The sequence below is a fragment of the Sinohyriopsis cumingii genome, chromosome 4 (assembly GCF_028554795.1).
Source record: "Sinohyriopsis cumingii isolate HCF-2022 chromosome 4, ASM2855479v2, whole genome shotgun sequence".
NCBI classification, from domain to species: domain Eukaryota; kingdom Metazoa; phylum Mollusca; class Bivalvia; order Unionida; family Unionidae; genus Sinohyriopsis; species Sinohyriopsis cumingii.
In genome coordinates, this window is record NC_142964.1 from 62655556 (window position 1) to 62674983 (window position 19428).

Genomic DNA, 19428 nt, shown 5'->3' on the forward strand with positions numbered 1-19428 from the left:
ATTACTTTAAAAAAGATCTGTTGACCATGCCACTTTTGGATGTGTCGAAGAATATCTAGGTATATGTTTGCGTCGATATTTTATTTAGCTCTGACATACTAACACAAAATGATATTGGTTCTCTCTCATATTACAGAAAACACGATTTTCTATTTTAATATGATGTGTCTTACGATTTAGCCCATCTACCTGTTTTAGCATAAAATATATGTGATGATGTTTACAATTTAGTTAGTGCCATTCTATTATTTTTCTTATAAAATACAATTCTTTACATAAAAACAATTTGTAAGATTAATATGTATCTTGCTTGAAGGTTCAAGTATGCGAAGTCGTTTTGTTTTACAATTTTGTTTCAAGAGTTTCTTTACTGATCTAGGAATACATCAGTATTATGTACACCTTTCTGCAAAATAAGTGTCCAAAACCTTAGTGGAATTCTCCCCAGTTCACCTACTACAACGTCATTCTATTGATCGCTAAATAAATGCAGAATCGCAAATAAACTTTTCCAACAAAACAGCCGTGTATTAAGGCCCACACTTCAACACCATATGATAGAAATGGACCAATAACAAAAGAAAATAAATTGCATAAAATATATGGCGGTGTATCATAAAATGTATTCTGGTATTGTTGCTTTAGCTTCTTCATATGAAGCCCCGCCGTATATGACATTCCTAAATATCCAAATTAACTGACATTTTTCATTGCAGTTCTATTATAATAAATGTATGTTATTCGCGAGTCTACCACCTTTCGGAAGAATCATAACTTTAGTCTTGGATGAATGTAATGTTTAATTTCATTAGCAACTATAATTTTTATACTCATATAACCCCTTTTTACAAGCGGTGGCTACTTGCTGAAACAAATTACAGCAGTCAGCATGCAAAAATTAGGAACATCATTGGCGTGGATATGTCAATATAGTCGAGCCATTAAAACCATATACTGGCTTTACATTTGCTTTGTGAAACTCTGTATTAATTTTGAAACGTATCTTTATACTATCTCAGACAATTGAAAACTATATACATAGACGCTTTCGGCAGTGAAATATAAAAGGAAATGGTCTGGGGAAATAATTATGTTTTCCTACAGTAAACGAGCTGATTGTAGCGATTACAAACATGTATACCGTAAACACAAAATATAATGAATTCTTGGTACTAGTTTGCTATCTCCCTATTCAATATAAAATGCACAATTTTAAATATGGATTAGAGACACACTTCCTTCTGATGAAAACATTGGTTTGACTGGATTCCTATTACTTGTTTATCTTTTTTTGCAAAGTAGATCAGTGCAGAAAATTTTTGAAATAAATCTTTGAAAGCTTTTTTAATGGATTGTTTATAGGATATAAAAGGAAAAGAAAAACACTTCATAATCGTGAATAATACAGAAACTGTAACGAATCAGTTAAAAATAGGGCTTGAAATTAATGACATGGACTGAACTATGGCTATGCCCTGACGATGGCTATTTTGGTGACGTGATTGAAGCCTTTTGTTATCGCTAATCCGAGTAAACTGGTCTTAATCCTGTGAATAAACATGATATTTTGATGAAAGAACACGTGATATTGCCAGGAGCCAAACTCGAACATTTCCGTGTTGCTAACTTATTCAAGGGCCTAAATGAGGGAAACTACAGAAATTGTTTTTAGAGAATATTTAATAAAAGTATGCATGCATCAAGGACATAGACAACAATAACGTATCTTAAAAAGAATCACATGTACTGCCTTATGCACACGATCGTCTTGTACAGTTTTGTCATACAAGGAAGGGTTTGTTTTAGTATGCTAAGCAATATTGTTAACTATATTCTCATTTAGCCATAACTATATATCATGGTGTTCAATGAGGAACTTCAAGAGAGTAGCCGGATTGATGAGAATTACCCCACCACCCACCCTCTTAACAAAACGAAATGTATCATTCGACAATGAAATAGAGAATTAGACAAACTTGATTTACGTTACTTGTCTCTAATAAAGGTTGCCTGGTTAAGGTCACGTGTTTACTGTTCGGAGTCTTTGTTAATGCGTAATACTTTAATGCAACCCAAAGAAAGGTGTACGCGTCAAGTGATCCTTAGCAACAAATGGGCAGGAATGCTACACACTTTTTAATTTCATGTCACCTAAATCATTTGGAATTATAAACACTAGTCACTTTGAAGTCTACGAAATTCACATCCAGATTATCCTGACACCTGGCCGACCAGTCTTAACACTAACCTCTTAATGTTGGGCGCATTGCGAGGCACCTCTTAGTACCATTTTTATAAATCTTTGTTATCACTCGGCCGGCTTCGAATCCGCGACCTCCCGCATCCATGGCGGACGCTCTAACCACTTAGGCCACCGGAGCGGTTCCTTACAAAGATAAGGATTGGCAATGTAAGCTATATATATTCTTGCTGCAAACTAGGAGAGATATTAATAAGCATTTCGCGCTTAATACTACGAGTATTTATTTCTACATCTCGAGTAACGACACATGCGTGTCTTTCCATTTCAGATCTTTTCATTGTTTACGATGAATCAGGAATAATGAATAGACAATTTTTATTTCAAAACGCGAAGATAGCTGTTGCATCTGCAAACAAAATCTGAACATAAACTGCCTACCAGCCTCTATATCAAACTTTTGCCACCGATATATCTCAAAACTAAAGCGCGAATATTAAAAAAACTCTAACAGCTTGGTATATTTCACAGGAGATAACAAAAACAAAAGCAAATTGATTTATGATTTGTTTAGGAGATTAAACCAAACACAACATTAAGATAACCATTTGGCCAAATCATATGATGTTTTTAACAATAAAGGATTTAACGTAAATTATAGTCTACTCCAATAGTTTTAGGCGTACACAATCAATAGGGGTTGTCGTTCTCCTCACCTATATATAAAGGACGGTGCATTGCCTAAGTCACACACAAACCGTATCCGTATGTTGTAGAGAAGTACTGTGTAAACATGTCGTATGAAGTAATTCAGATTGTGCTTGTGACAGTTGCGGTATCGTTCCTGACAGTAGATGGAGATAATCCTATAAAATGTCCGGGCAAAATCAGTAAGATTTTCTTTTCTTGTTGATCCTAGAGTCTTTTAGTGCTTAATACTAGTGTTGGGTTTAATTGTGATTTATTTTAACTCACATACTGAAACAAAAGCCCAATATTGTATATTACTGAAAAAACAAATTGGATGTAAACATTAAATTGATTTCATTATTTAATTTTTTTAGAAATAGTCATCATTTCTTTTCAATAGATTTGACAAATCATGCTTCCATAAAATAATAAGTAAACATAAATTGTGATACATGTCATATTCATAAATTAATTGAAAGTCAGAATCAGTATATTGGGACAAAACATTATTTTACTGTAGCAAATAAAATATAATAAACTGTTATAAGTGCACCGAAAAATTATGATTGTTGTACTTAATAATTCAAAAAGCAAAAACATGACTTATCAACACGTTGAAAAGAAAGAAACTTCTTGTCTACAGAAGTAAATTATAAGGGAGCATCAACTCAGTAAGCCATGCCGTCCGGGTCTGAGTCAGTATAACTAATTGTAAGATGATCATTATTATTTTGCTTGAAAAGCTTCAAGGTAGTAAAACACAGTGGATTCTTATAAACATAACCGCGACTGACAAGTATGCCATGAAAATAAAAATATTTTAGCCCATGATTGATAATAGACGATCTTACTAACGAGTTTTCCTCTTACTCCCATACATGCGGTATTGCTTTAGCATGGCGGATCACAAATTTCCGACATATAGTGGATATTCCCAAACGTAAATTTTGATATTAAGTATACATTTAGACGACCAATGCTAAATAGTCAGGATTATACGCACGTATATATAAATTATACGTACTACTTGCATTTATGTGTTTGTTTTCATATGAATGTTAAAAAATAGATACATTCGAGTATTAATAGCGATGTATCGTTTAGCTATATTCCATGCGAAATAAAAGCCAGGTCAGCCACGCGAACCATGCAAATGTGAAAGCTTTATTAGATAAATGGTAAAGCGAATGTGGCGATCGTTAATGCGCATTGGAAATTCTAGTCCAATCGACAGTAAGACATTTGTGGCAAATTAAATATAGCATAAATGAGTAGAAGTCATTATTAATGTTACGTTAGCTCCAGGATTCACAATATTGTCTTTTGTTACACCTAAAGGGCTTCATAACTAGCGAAAATCCATGGTGGTAAATTTTTTGGCAATAACGGCAAATTATCGATAGTTTAAATGGTAATGTACAATTATCGTCTTGAACATGGTCAGATATATTTGAGTAGCTCTGAGATAAATAACGTTGAATGTACACGGTGTAATATTACTTGATAAACTATAAGAAAGCACTAAATGTTACTTAATTGTAACAATTATGCATTTTTTCCAAAGTCCTTATACATCAAACCGCATAACGTTTGAAAACACTTACTATTAGTAGAATAACCTAATAATAATTTAGTGCAGTTAGCAGACAGGTGGTCGTGTGTGGGCGACTTGCATCATTTGCTCTGTTTGTTTGGCCGTCACGAGTAATTGGGTGTATAGACGGAAACGGGTACCGATTTTTTTTTTTTTTGAATGACAAGAAACAAAGATATGTGTAAACAGTTTGCTCTCAGTTAGTTGTGATATTAATATATAATGTAAACTGTACTCATTATATATCGTGCTTGGGAAATCAGATGCCATTGAATAGCTCGACACTATATAATATTTTGTTATGTATTATACATGTCTTCCTAGAGGATAGAATATGCAGAAATAGATCCGATATTTAAATTAAATATGCATGCATGGAATTCCACATTACGTCATTTGCTTTTACACTTTCAGTTGAGGCTGAATGCAATCTACAGAACAATCCAAATATGAAAGATGTTTCGTATCAAATTGGAGGATCTGTGTCGTTTAAGCAAAGTGTGGTTAGTATAGATGTTGTAGTGCTGGTTGTTGTGATGGTGATCTCTGTTTGAAAGGTACTAGTAGTGTGCAGTAGCAGCATTCGTTATATATGATGATGATGATAATAATTGTGATGGTAGATTATATCATCATGCATCATAAATGAACCAACCTAAACTGGAAATATTTAGTTAGTAATCGAATTCATCAACCAGAACCACACATACAAACGCGCACGAATGCATATTCTCGCAAAGACTAGTGATTGACTATACTCTCCTCCTCCGTTCACTCACTGGGGGCTTAATGCACTAAAGAAGTAATCATCAGCCATTACAATAAAGTTTTTTTTTATCGTGATTTATTGCAACGGGGAAATTGTAATATCATAAAATGTATTAGGCCCATAGCTGCATTTTCAAATCTCTTCAATAATGTTACATAAATTTATGTCGGTTCTTGGTTTTGTTCAACCTTTATGACCAAACATTGCCGAAGCATTTCAATTCTTATTCCAATGTTTTGTAATTTTTAATTATGTTAACTTGATACATATTTCATTGCAATTTATCAGACTAGTGATTGCCGACGTAGACTGGGGTTGGTGGAAATTATAACTAAAATAACAGGACTCCCCACGGATGACGGAACTGACTACCACGCTATACATGTGCATGAATCAAATGACCTCAGTAATGGATGCGAATCGATGGGTCCTCATTTCAACCCCCTGAATACATCACATGGGGGTCGACGAGATACACTCGAGTAAGTAACGCGTAACGCACAAATTATGTGACGCCAAAACGATGGTGCATTCAAACGATGTGTTCATAGCATGTATTGGCCCGTGCGCAGGAAAGCTTTAACAAAATAAAACAAATTAATTCCATTGTAAATTTGAATGGTATTAAAGAGAACCTAACTGATAGGCAAGGTTATACGTTTACGATAATTTACTATCACTACCATAACCTAACTGATATACAATGGTATACGTTTACGATACATTACTATTACTACAATAACCTGACTGATATACGTTTACGATACCTTACTATCACTATAATAACCTGACTGATATACGTTTACGATACCTTACTATCACTACAATAACCTGACTGATATACGTTTACGATACCTTAGTATCACTACAATAACCTGACTGATATACGTTTACGATACCTTACTATCACTATAATAACCTGACTGATATACGTTTACGATACCTTACTATCACTACAATAACCTGACTGATATACGTTTACGATACCTTAGTATCACTACAATAACCTGACTGATATACGTTTACGATACCTTAGTATCACTACAATAACCTGACTGATATACGTTTACGATACCTTAGTATCACTACAATAACCCGACTGGTATACGTTTACGATACCTTAGTATCACTACAATAACCTGACTGGTATACGTTTACGATACCTTAGTATCACTACAATAACCTGACTGGTATACGTTTACGATACCTTAGTATCACTACAATAACCTGACTGGTATACGTTTACGATACTTTACTATCACTACCATAACCTGCTCACTCTGTCAGACTGTACCATCTTATAGATTGAAAAATATTTACATAAATACTTTTGCAATTTTATCTCTGCTTTAGTTATTAATTTCCTTGGAGTATCCGCCATATTAAGCAGACTATGCATTTATATATTATAGCTTGTCAAATGATAACATTCTAAAATCACAACATTAACTATGCTATATGATATGTGGCCTTGTCTTTTGTCTTTTATGTCAAGCGGAATGTGTAATGCCATGACGCGTAATGGGTACGTTCATTTTGGATAGTAGTATTTACCATGGCAAATGTGAGAGACTGTTCCCATTAGCATGCTCGATTGAATATATTAAATGTTTGCATAGCTTTATTTACTTAGACACTGCGTTATGCACTGCCACGTTACTTATTGGCTATATTCATCTAGTAAGGTACAGTTCAACAGTGGCAAAAGTCCAGGACACAGTGATCTTCCTTTCACGTTCCGATAATTACATTCGCATATATGTCACTTTTTTTGATATTGTGGTCATACAACCATAAAGCTTGATGAGTAAATTGAATCTGCTCAATACTGTGAAATGTTGGGATTATGCCAAAGATTACCAAGCGAGTCATCGTATCACACGGAATTCTTCTTTAACATTTAAAAAATATATTGGTAAGCTTTAGATGAATTCAAGAAACGTTAGGCATGTGCATGAGTAACAAAATATATTGAATATTATTTATGTATTGCGGACGTTTATCTGTACTAATATTCCTACTACTTCCAACCCTGTACGAATGATTCAGGTGTTGATGAATTGCGATGCTTTCCTCACTAGTTGTAATACATTTCTTCAAAAGAGTATGTAGAGAAATATGTTCTTCAGAACAAATATTTCGATGTTTTAACTGATTTGCTTACTTGTATGTAGAACAGAGAGAAGCCATTTAGTGCTAAACCTTTTATGTCGTATTACTGTCTACTTAACAACTATTAATGAGCGCAAAGACATATCGGTTCGTTTGTCGGTGAGTATGTCCATCCTGTAACATTTGCATGTAGCCCAGTATCGTAAGATGAACATATGTCAAGGGATCTCCTTTTCGGTCGTATGAGTCAGATAGTTGCATAGTATACTACTGGAAAATACAATTTCCTCAAATCGTATTTTAAAAAAATACATTTTAGGATGCGACATATCGGTGACTTTGGAAATGGACAAAAATTTGACAGCGAGACCTTAGGAGGGCATATCTATGACAAGCGCCAAGATCCTTTATTAAATTTGGTAGGAAATCACTCCATCATCGGCCGCGGTCTGGTGGTAAGTTTTTACTTATTAATTAATTAAATTATTTTTACATTTTAAATATCTACTGACATACACGTAATTCAAAGTTAGAATTTATTACATTAAAACATATAATGAGAAAATACATGTAAACAAACCAGTTTTCTGTGAAATAATCCTTCCCGTACTTGTGTAGTTAAATTGCTCCTTTGACAGCTAACAATCATATGTACACCTACGTCTATGATATTTTGTCAAACACAGAGTGGTTCGTTATCTAAAGGTATTGAATCCTGACCAGACGACTGTGGGCTAATTAAGCCCCACCCAAATAGGAGGACACCAGTTCAGCTTCAGCTGTGTGTCCTTCGTCAATACACTTGCTCTCTTGCTCTGTTTATCAGACTGAACTGAAAGCATCAGAACATCATTAGTAAACGATTCACTGGAGATCATTGTACGTAGTTTAAATTGTGTCATGCATTGGTAGCAATTTATAACATATTTTATGGGAAAAACACCTGACAGACTATTACAAAAAAGGACGTGGAATATTTTCAAATTGATATGTTACAAAGCTTGCATACGTCTGTGCCAGTGCACTCTTTCAGGCGGCCATAACTTAATCAAAGTACTATCATTGAATGTGTACAACGTCTGAAGAGTGTTATTTCGGATTTGTAAGAAGTACAATGAAATAAATAACGAATTTCATCAACTAAATCATGTCCACTGGATCATGTACACAATCTTTCTTCCCTTGCATTATTTGACCATCTGTCAGCTTCACGGCGGTTTTAAAATTCTACATTTACATTAAATAGTGCAAACGTTTGTGGGTAAGGAAACGGAATAATCTTTAAAGTGAAGGTTGGGGATTGTTTTGAATCTGCCACAGGTGTTTCGTTTGCTGGATAAATATTTGTTGCGTTCCATGTCTGAAGATATTTCAACTTTAGCTTGGTCTTCATACTTATGATGTGTCATTGTTCATGAGATAGAGACTATACACATCAAAGTATTCAAAATGCATATTCTTGGAAAATATTGTATTTATTCAAAATAAAGGCAAGTATTTTTATGTGGTTTTATGTCGTTCAATATAATGATAAATATGATTTTTGCTTATTATAAGTGCATTCTCTCAATTGCTCTATACCAATATTTGATGGCGTTCCAATTCATTTTAAGTGTATGTGTTCGTCTTCCAGTTTCTGCATATGGCACGTATAACTGGCTGCACTTTAACATTTCAAAAACAAACACGAATATGTCTATGAATTATTTGAAAGATTTAGCAATTTTCAAAGCCTTCAAACTTCTGACTTTTATAGCTGAACAGAGCAATAGTACTATTGAAGAAGTGTCGCTGGCAATCTATCCGTGGACCAATATTCCATATTCCGCTGGCAATCTATCCGTAGACCAATATTCCATATTATTGTCTCTTGGCTTTCCATGGTGCTTGCCTTTGGAAATCTTTTGAACTTATTCATAACAATCCCAATAAAAATATATTCATTTAATCTTCTAATATCTCACCGTTATATATATATATATATATATATATATATATATATATATATATATATATATATATAAAGTAAATGTTCTCTTTCAGTCTTTACCAACGCATAGCATACTAGTTTTGTTTACATTCACTTTAAGTTACCAATCACTAGAATGAATACTAGAGTTCTTGATTTAGAATAATTCACATGCTTACACGAATAGGATCTATTGTGTTCTTAGTCAATGTGTAGATTCTGCCATTCTAATGTAGATTTAACTGAAATCCTAATCCATGGGACACCTATTTAATCGAGGTTATAAAAGCGCATTAATGTACAATTGTAACAACGAATGATTGCAAGTACTGCTCAGCTAGTTTTCCACGTGACCAAGAGATCTAAACAGAGCGAATGTTATTAGTCCAGGTGTGTTTTTCTTTCAAAGCGGATCGTTTCCATTTAGTCATTATGAGATTTTGAACCACACGAAATACCTCCGAGACAGAACAGCATGACAATGTGCGAAATTAAGCAACTCCGAAACTGAAAATCTGACTTTGTCATTCACTTAAACGTTTATTATTCAAAGGTTCACTCGAACGGCATGCTTTCCTGTATACAAGGAGAGAAACTGAAATCATTACTAAATTGCATAGACGATAAGTTGACACTTGTAATGCCGGGAAATGTCTAAATCGACAGTTAGAAAAACACAATAAACACCCGTCTGTTTAAGATATTCACCCCATTTCTTTATAAAATGATTGATATTATTCTTTTTCTGGCAGTGTGAAATGTGTTTACCAAGGATTATGCATGCTACCATTTTTAGAATGCTACATAATAAAATATTACGAAAGGAAAATACATTAAAGTCTTGATTACAAAATGATAAAATGAATACTTAGACGGATGCTTAGTCCGTGTTCATTAGGATGCTTATCTGATTTGAACAATTTAGTACATCCTACAGTCTTAACGTTACGAATCTATCGCATGTGTTAGCGCACGTGAGCTTGATATGACGGGTACTGCGCACTCATAATGAGAGTCTGGTTGAACCTTCCGTGCCGTATTATGTTCATCTTAAGTCTGAATCATCTGCCACATTTACCCAGGGCGTACCTAAAATATTTGGCACCCGGGGCGGATACTTCCCTTGACACTTCCACAAATAATTTTAAAAAGTAAACACACATAAAAATAGATTAAGTAGGTTTGAAAACCTCTTTTGGTATTTCAACACTTCGATGGCACCCGTTTCTGGTTGTCAGCCGAAGCATACCGCCCCCCCCCCCGCATCACGCGTAATATGCCACTGCACACGCCGTATTAGTGCTTAGTCGGTACCCACATTCTCAGCCAGTATACTACGTCATAACCGGAACAGCAGCCACATAATATTTAAGAGTTTACGTATGGTTTCTTTTGTTCCTAAATCTTGTATACGATGGTGACTAAAGTAAACCGGCGAATTGCACGGAATCTACTTATATTAGTCTCATTGCTAAAACTGACTGATTTCTGCAACAAAAAAAAAAAACAGAGCAAACTGTTGCTAATGGCTTATCTGGTTATGATGTATACTAGCCGTGCAAATTTGATGTCTCAATTCATGAAGATGCGAGCTTTGATCGTGAAGTAATATTTCCATGCTGCCTGTATTATCTTGAAATAAATGTAAATGATGGAGTAGAATGCCTCAACCATCATGCAGATAAAAATTGGTTTACAAATAAAATCGTTTGAAATATACTGCAAAGACAAAATGGAATTTGTCATAAGAAAACAGAAAGTTTCTGATTTATCAAATTTGATTCGAGAAATTCAACCAGTTGGCTTGTCCAACAATGTCACTTTTGCAGTACGTCAGATTGTTCATATTTTACTCGTCACCAATGTCCTCTCGATACTTGTTATTTGTCTATTTGATTTTGATGTCAGAAGCAGAAATGAAATCCGCAATATTCCTTACGTTTCTTTTAAATCTTCGTCACACAAAATTAATCACTTACTGCATACGTAGACATTTACATTTCAAACAACTCTCCACTCCATCAACTCTTATCTGTATATCGATATATCTATGTTTATCGTTTTAGGAGCATCAGGGTCGATGCAGAAAATAACATATTTATTGAGTTGAGGATTATGGGTTTCGTGTAGGAAGAGAAAGTAAACAAGTGTGATTAGATCGGTTCCAAAAAAGTCACATGCAATGAATATTCCAGTCTGTTCATTTGTAAGCAACGATTTCTTGAAGCTGTACCATAACTTGTGCGCACTATTTTGTTTCTTGTGTTCAAGGTAGTGCCTAATATAAGTAAGCCGTTTGCAATGGATCTGATGCATGACTCCTGCACCGGATTTTATAACAAATGTATAAAGAAAAATAAAGAAAAGTTATAAAGTCTAAATTCGTGAAGTACATGTAATACCTTATGTTTCCACTCAAGCCCACCCCCACCCCCCAAAAAAAACAAATGGTGTTAAGACATCGTACCAAGTACTTAAGAATATCTCACATTGTTTGCACACGTGATCCGAATTGTAGCAACCTACATTTTCGTTCGAAATCGTAGATAATTTAGCTACATATATTTCAGTATACAATTATATTTGATTTGCTATTTGCTATTTCTAAGAAGCTACATATTCTACCTATAGATTTCAAGCAGGTAATGTTTGATGTAAGGTCGCTTAATTACCGAAGTTTAACGTCCTTACTAGCTGCTGTTTAGGTGCGGTTTTGGCAAATTGCAGCTTCTAATTAACGTGCACGCTCTGACATTCCACCCGCATAAAATTGTCCATATACCCAACACGAGGTGTCTGCATTAACGGTATATCAACAATAGCATAACATACCAAATTAGTTTAGAGATTATATCTGTCGTCAAGTAAGGATGGAGCCTGACTTCGCCTGGCAAAATATATGTTGAGTATGTGAGATTTTGCATCATAATCGTATACTCGTAATTGAGTCAAACTGTCAAGTCACGTGCACTAACCTTCCTAATGTGGAAAACGCTAAATCGAAAACAACTGCTTGCAAAATGGATCCAGACGGACAATAACGAAACATGGGACATCAATATAATTGGTAGCCAGCCAGTAAAAATATTTACCATATTCTTTTAGGAAAACCAGACGCCACTCGGCCTGTTGTGTCAATGCCAGTTTTGATTATATTTGTCTCCATGGAAGATCTTTCGAAGTTACTTGAGAATCTGGTTCAAGATATACAATTATTTTTAAGTCAATATAGGCAGGGAATTCTTAATGCAGTTTCACGTATCTAAGAAAGTATCTCTAGCAAACTGGCTCAAAAGATTTTTGTTACATGCATATACTACCATACTCCAATTAGGCTTTAAGCTGGAATGCGTGTTTAACGTAATAGTCGGCAAAATGACGGCCAACGCATCAGTTTGAGACCAGATACATACAAATCAGGTCAATATATAACTCAGGTTACCCATTTTCTGCCCATATGATCTGAACGGTAAAAGTTTTTAACGGTGTCGCAGCAACATTCTTAGTTTTATCAGTTTGATTTCCACATAATTATTTCCTCGCATAGTTACGCAATTATCTAATTATCAACATGTGGTCGCACTGTCTTCATAGCATTACGCTTGATTTGGCATCCTCGCTAGAAATAAAAGTAAAATGAAAAGGTTTTTCTTTCTTTACCCTATTTGATTTGCGACGTTAGATGATTTAATCAATACATATCCATACGTGGTACATCTATCTTTCAACGTTATATGAGATTAGTAATGTAAATTAGTATACGATTACCATTTTGTCATAACCACAACTATAGTTAATTACAAATGGTATTAGTGTAACAGTATTGTGTCACTAGTTTGAATTTGAATTGACGCACTAGTTCCTACTGTTTCGAATATTTAAATCTACCTGTTGTAAACATGTCTATACTGTGTTCCGATCAGGTCTGTATTTTGTTATAATCATTTATATACTATGTTGTAATCAGGGTTATATTGTTATAATCATATCTATGTTATGTTGGAAGTATTTGTTAGTTTCTTACCACCACCGAACGGTATGGCATACAAAGATCCGTTCTGTTACAACAAACAAACAAGTTAATTCACATATGTGATATATTTCCAACGTTTATTTCGCTTTATTATGCATAAACAAAATGTTATTGACTAGTTTTTTTAATATGTTCATACTGGCTTCCTAACTTTAGGATTTATTCAACACCCTTCTTACATTTCACATTAATTGAACATTAACGTGATATACTGTATGTATAACATTTCAGCTCAGCGCAAGACAAGACGACAGCGGTCTCGGTGGTGATGCTCAAAGTCTGATAGACGGAAACTCCGGTCCGGCTCTGGCATGCTGCGTAATTGAACGAAAGTAGCAGGAACAACAAATAGTTCTTCTGTTAATCTTTGTGATAACACATTAGTAATGCTAGTATAAATGGAACTTGTAAAGCAATGCATTTCTAGTTTTTGGTTGATTTCGTATACTGTTGACCAAATTTCTCATATGCCATGCATTTCGCTTCAGTAACAACAACTCCGCATTAACGATACTTACTAAAATTACTTTTAGAAACGAAACACCTGCTGTTTGTAGTCGAGGGTCATTACCATTTGATACGAATATATATATATATATATATATATATATATATATATATATATATATATATATATATATATATATATATATATATCTCCTGTTCAAGGGATCAGATAAAAAAAAATAATTCATCCGCTGCTAAGACACGAACCGGCGAATGCGTGTTATGGACCATATTGCTTTACCTACACACACCAATTCCTCTTGACTAAGTGAGTACACCTACAAAGAGTGGAACGAGGTCTTGGGTGTTGGCATTCGTGTGCAGCAGACACATTGGCCTGGCAACATAGAAATTAGCTCTCATCGAAATACACACGCACTCTGCAAGTTTCAAATATACAATAAAGAGAGTGAAATCGACTATTGGTCCATGTGTTACGGCACCCATAAACTTGTCTGCAAACACGCATCCCATTATTATATCATATGCCTGGAATTACGCTTCATTAACAACAACTCCGCATTCAGAATACTTACTAAAATTCTTTTAGAAACCAAACACCTGACGCTTGCAGTCGCGGGTCATTACCATTTTATAAGAATATATATATATATATATATATATATATATATATATATATATATATATATATATATATATATATATATATATATATATATATATTCGGATTTGCATACTAAATGTTATATCTAATTAATGGTGTTCCTGGCATATGTAGCGCTGTCTGCATTGGCGAATTTTTTTTTTCATTGCTGAAACTTAATCTGTATCTTTCAATAAAAGTTAATTACAGTTCCAAAAGCTTTGTTCTCTTAACTTTTTCTAATATATTAGTTCTTATTTATTCTGGTTCTATAAGATACTCACTGGCACTCGTGAGGAAAGCGTTATACAGAAAGAAAAGAAACGAAGTGTTGCCTTTTTTATTGCTGTTTGGTTTCTTCCATATGTATCTGTGAGTATCAAGACTAGATTCAATGCAAACATCAGTCAAAATGTTACCTTTGACATAAATTGAATATTGTTTTTATGTTGAAAAGTGCAAATATGAAATTAGGATTGGATTATCAGGGCTTAATTTATGTACCATATAATCGTTTTTAGTACTACGAACAGTTACTTCAAAGTTATTATTCTAAAGTATGGCAAACCTCCCCGCCTGCCGAATTAGATTAGAAAGAACCAAGCAACATCTATAGTCCCATGTTTTCAGTATGAAAATCCCCAGTACTGAAAAGGCGGTAGACGGTATTAATATACATGCCATATCAGCTTTTAGGATTTTGCATTGTGAATTCACATTTAGCAAACGGACAATGATGATGGTGGTTATAATGAAGATATCCAACGGAGATGAGGATGATGTTTTCAAGTCTTAGTTTTGTTGGAGATGCTATGAATGGTCATTGTAATAATGTCTCACAGGACACGAGGACTAGTGTCGAGTGTGCAAAAACAACCGAACTTATTGAAATTCTGGACCAGTTGTGGACAAGGACTCAATATGAGCATGCCGAAGTTAAATACTTTAAGAATCTGGGTTAAATTTTAGAATCTTGAATAAAGTTATTTTTTTTTCAAGCTGTAGCCTTTACGTGACCTTAAAGGAACTTTAAAAACTTGTAAAACATTATAAGTGTGTGACGATAAATGCGAAGATGACCAGGAGGTAAAATCCGATTGCAGATATATGCTTTGACAGGATCAGGGACATTGCAGAGAACTCGAAGTATTATCTTGAATATTTGAGACAAAGTACAGAGTTATGTTGGCTCGTCGAAGATTTGTTATTAATCGGTTAATTTCAAAACCTTGTAAAAGTGACAAGGAACAAATATCGCAAGAAACATTTTCTATGTAGTTTAACAATCTTTCCATCTAGATAAGTTCACTCCGCATTTTATAATAGGAAGTAAACGCCCGGAAAAGTATTTATTATCAGTACTGTGTCTTCCAGTTTATAAGTCGACTCCAACAGCAAGCTGCTTAGATGCAGATCTGTAGTCGCATAATGCATCATCAAGTCTGAGTCAGTGCAGTTTGTTAGGATTAATCGTCAAAGCAAGTATTTTATGTCACGATCTGCAGGCGTATTATGCAACGGCAGATCAGGTTCTATATTGTTTGCAGTTGGATTCGATTTATCAGCAGTACATTGCTGTAAATTGGTAAGTGACGTTGAAAGTAAATTATCTGCTGAGGATCGTTGTAGTATTTGCTTTTTATATATTTTGTATAAAACAAAAGGCAAGAAACATACCCATCGCCTTTATCTGACACTGTTCTTTCAAGATCGACAAATATAGAATAAACCAATTCAATTATTAATGCAGCCATTTTCTCTACCGGAAATTTCGACCTAATATGGTCCGTCCTGGCGGTGATGATGCATACCGTTTTCACCGATTGCGTTCTCTCTCTCTCTCTCTCTCTCTCTGTGAATATATATATATATATATATATATATATATATATATATATATATATATATATATATATATATATATATATATATATACATGTGTGTGTGTGTGTGTGTGTGTGCCCTCTCTCGCACTGCTGTGATTGAATATAGAGCAAAACTATTTTCGTGTGTTAACGCTACCGTTTGTTTATTCATCAATTCATTCGCTCATATGTAAAACAGGAACTGCTCAGACAACATTAATCTTCCTTTATTTTTGAGTTAAGGATAAAATTCCATTTATTGATGAGTTCAGGCATTGACTCCCTATTTTATTTATAAGCACACGTCTCTTTGCTCTAAATTTCTAAAGGTATGACCATATTTGTGTTTATAATTCTTGTTGACGCATGTGACTAAATACACGAAAAGCATTGAATAATCGAAAACTATCATTAAACGTTTTCTGACATTAAATTTACAATGGTGTACTTTTCTTTATCATCAATAAAACTATTATTGCCACAGTAGTAAATCCCAATATTTAAGAGAACAGTTTAGATATGATGCTTTCACTGACCTTAATGTTTTAAGACATTCATACTCACTAGAGCGCTGGCTTTTGTTCATCAGTCGAATCGAGCCATCTATACAACTTGGTTTTGAGAGTATCTTTTAAACAGGTTCAGTCTCTGCACACATCTGAAATTATTTTATGACAAGTTACAAGCTTTCAAGCGAGCAAAAATATATATAACCAAAAAAGAAAACATCGAGACAAATATTAATAATTCCCGTTTTCAACTTGAAGTTGTTATGCTATACAATTTCAATGAAAATCATAATACTTTCGTTTATCACTCTGTCTCTGTCTCTCGCTTGTGTAAGTAAGCGACAAAATATGCACAAATCTGAGGAAAGAGAGATATAAGCAAACGTGGGCTTGATAAAACTATTGAAACTGAATTTACATCATGTAACCTACAAGAGTCATCTAAAGGTATGTGTACCCGTTAAATGGGATTTGCCTGCTGTGTTCGCAATACCAATAATACAAAGGTGCGATAGCCTGTGGAGAGTATGCGGTTCTTGTTTAGGAGGCATAGAGATACTGTTAAAACTTATGATAAAGTTCTAAAAACAGAATACTTTTAAATATTAAAATGTCAGAAGGTCACTCCCCTCCTTTATCTCACTCACTGGATTGGCTGGACAAGTGACAGACAATTCGACCAACAGATAAACAAATGGATGGACAATGCAATATGACCTTAAAACGGATTTCACATAATGACCACCACCTCTCTCTCTCTCTCAGACAAAAAGGATACGAGCGAAGAACCATGAATAATGTTTCTGGACCTATGACAGTGTAATCTACAGACAAGCCGACACATGGAAAGGGAAAGATAGATCAAAGATAAAAACAATGGAATGGTCGTAGAGATGTTAATTAAAGCATAACAGTGGTTTGGATCAACTGTAGATACATCAAATTATTTTACTTATCTGGTTCGTCATTTCGCATAACTTACAGCTCATTCTAGTTTTAATACACTCGCCGGTGAGTACATGGTTGCGCTCTCAGTGTTCATTACGTTATCCGTGCTGTGATTTAGTTCCCTACTTTCTACATTTAAACCATCTTTCGTATTGAAATCATATGTGTGTCTTACATTTAGTTAAACAATATTAATTACAATAAAAGCTCGAAAGAGAAGCTATTCATCAATTTGTAAAGAGGAATTTGAATAGCCGAAAAAGAATTCGAATAACATTTGGAAGCGATCTGGGCAGGGATGTGAATCGTTCATTCACTCTGCCAATACATTGTTCAATGTAGTAAATCTTAACTCTACTGGAAATATAGTATGTGCTTTTATATGTGATAAAAAAATAATATAAATATATATAGTATGTTGTATCCTTGATATACCACTAGTTGTATAAATATTTGTCATTACAAGGAAACTCGACAACCTCGTTTTCCTTTACTGGAAATTGTATGCATTTCGTGGTATATCAACGATACAGCCTACATATACATTATGTGGACACACACACACACACACACACACACACACACACACATACACACACCTTATATTCTTTAATTATACATATGTAGAAGTATCTATATGTTGTGTTCTTTCACACACACACGTATACACATACAGTTTATTGTTTTGTTTTGAATTTTCTTTTCTTTATTCTACACTAAGGTCCCCACAGATCCATAGGCACAGCGAAACATACCAAGTCTTGCTCTTGAAAATGTACGTAAAAGGTCTCTGCATTTCTAAACTATACAGCTAGGGTTTCTCAAACAAAATAGTTTTAATATTATTTGCTAATGTTCATTTCATATAGCCACCAAACTATATATTTCGATTTGCGGAATTTTGTGTTTAAATATATCTGTTTCTAAAATAAATAAGTTTATTTTTCGGGATTGCTTCGGATTTGGCCTTGGAGATTTTTTTAACGTAGCTTTAACAATTTTTCAGTCATATCGCTGCTATGTCTGCAGTGTGACAGTTTATAGTATGTCTAGCACTGGGGCATCATGCCGCAGACATGTAACATGCTGTCCCACCCACTCACATTATCCTGACACCAGGCCGACCAGTCCTAAGACTAACCTCTTTAATGCTGAGCGCCAAGCGAGGCAGGTGTTAGTACCATTTTTGTAAGTTGTTGGTACTACTCGACCGGGGATCGAACCCACGACCTCCCGCATCCGAGGCTAAAACTCTAACCAATATGCCACCGGAGCGGTTTTCGGGATTGCATTCCGTAAATAAGATACTTCATGTTGCATGTATAAGACGCTTCGTAAGTCTTATAAATAAGTACACAAGAACGAGGTAGCTATACTGCGAGGTTTCCATTTCATATTCAACATTAGGAAGGAGGTTGTTGAGGCGAGATATCTATTTACTTAAATACACAAAGAAAGAGATATTACCTTGTTTTCCCTAACATAACGATCACTTTTCCCACCCGTCCCACCCGTCTCTTTATCCGTTTAATTCAACAAGAACACGGTTCCAATTACTTATATGCATCAAATCATCATTATAATGAATTATTATGATGTATATACATCCATTTTAGTCATATTTGGTT

At 34.4% G+C, this 19428-nt stretch overlaps 1 protein-coding gene across 1 annotated transcript; it reads left to right on the forward strand.

Moving 5' to 3' along the window:
* The first annotated feature begins 2975 nt into the window (after window positions 1-2975).
* On the forward strand, window positions 2976-14696 carry LOC149801304 (superoxide dismutase [Cu-Zn]-like). Its single transcript, XM_089954298.1, has 5 exons — window positions 2976-3090; window positions 4899-4987; window positions 5542-5735; window positions 7685-7820; window positions 13599-14696. The coding sequence occupies exons 1-5, from the start codon at window positions 2994-2996 to the stop codon at window positions 13701-13703; spliced, it is 621 nt and encodes a 206-aa protein (XP_089810424.1). The 5' UTR covers window positions 2976-2993; the 3' UTR covers window positions 13704-14696.
* Window positions 14697-19428: the final 4732 nt, after the last annotated feature.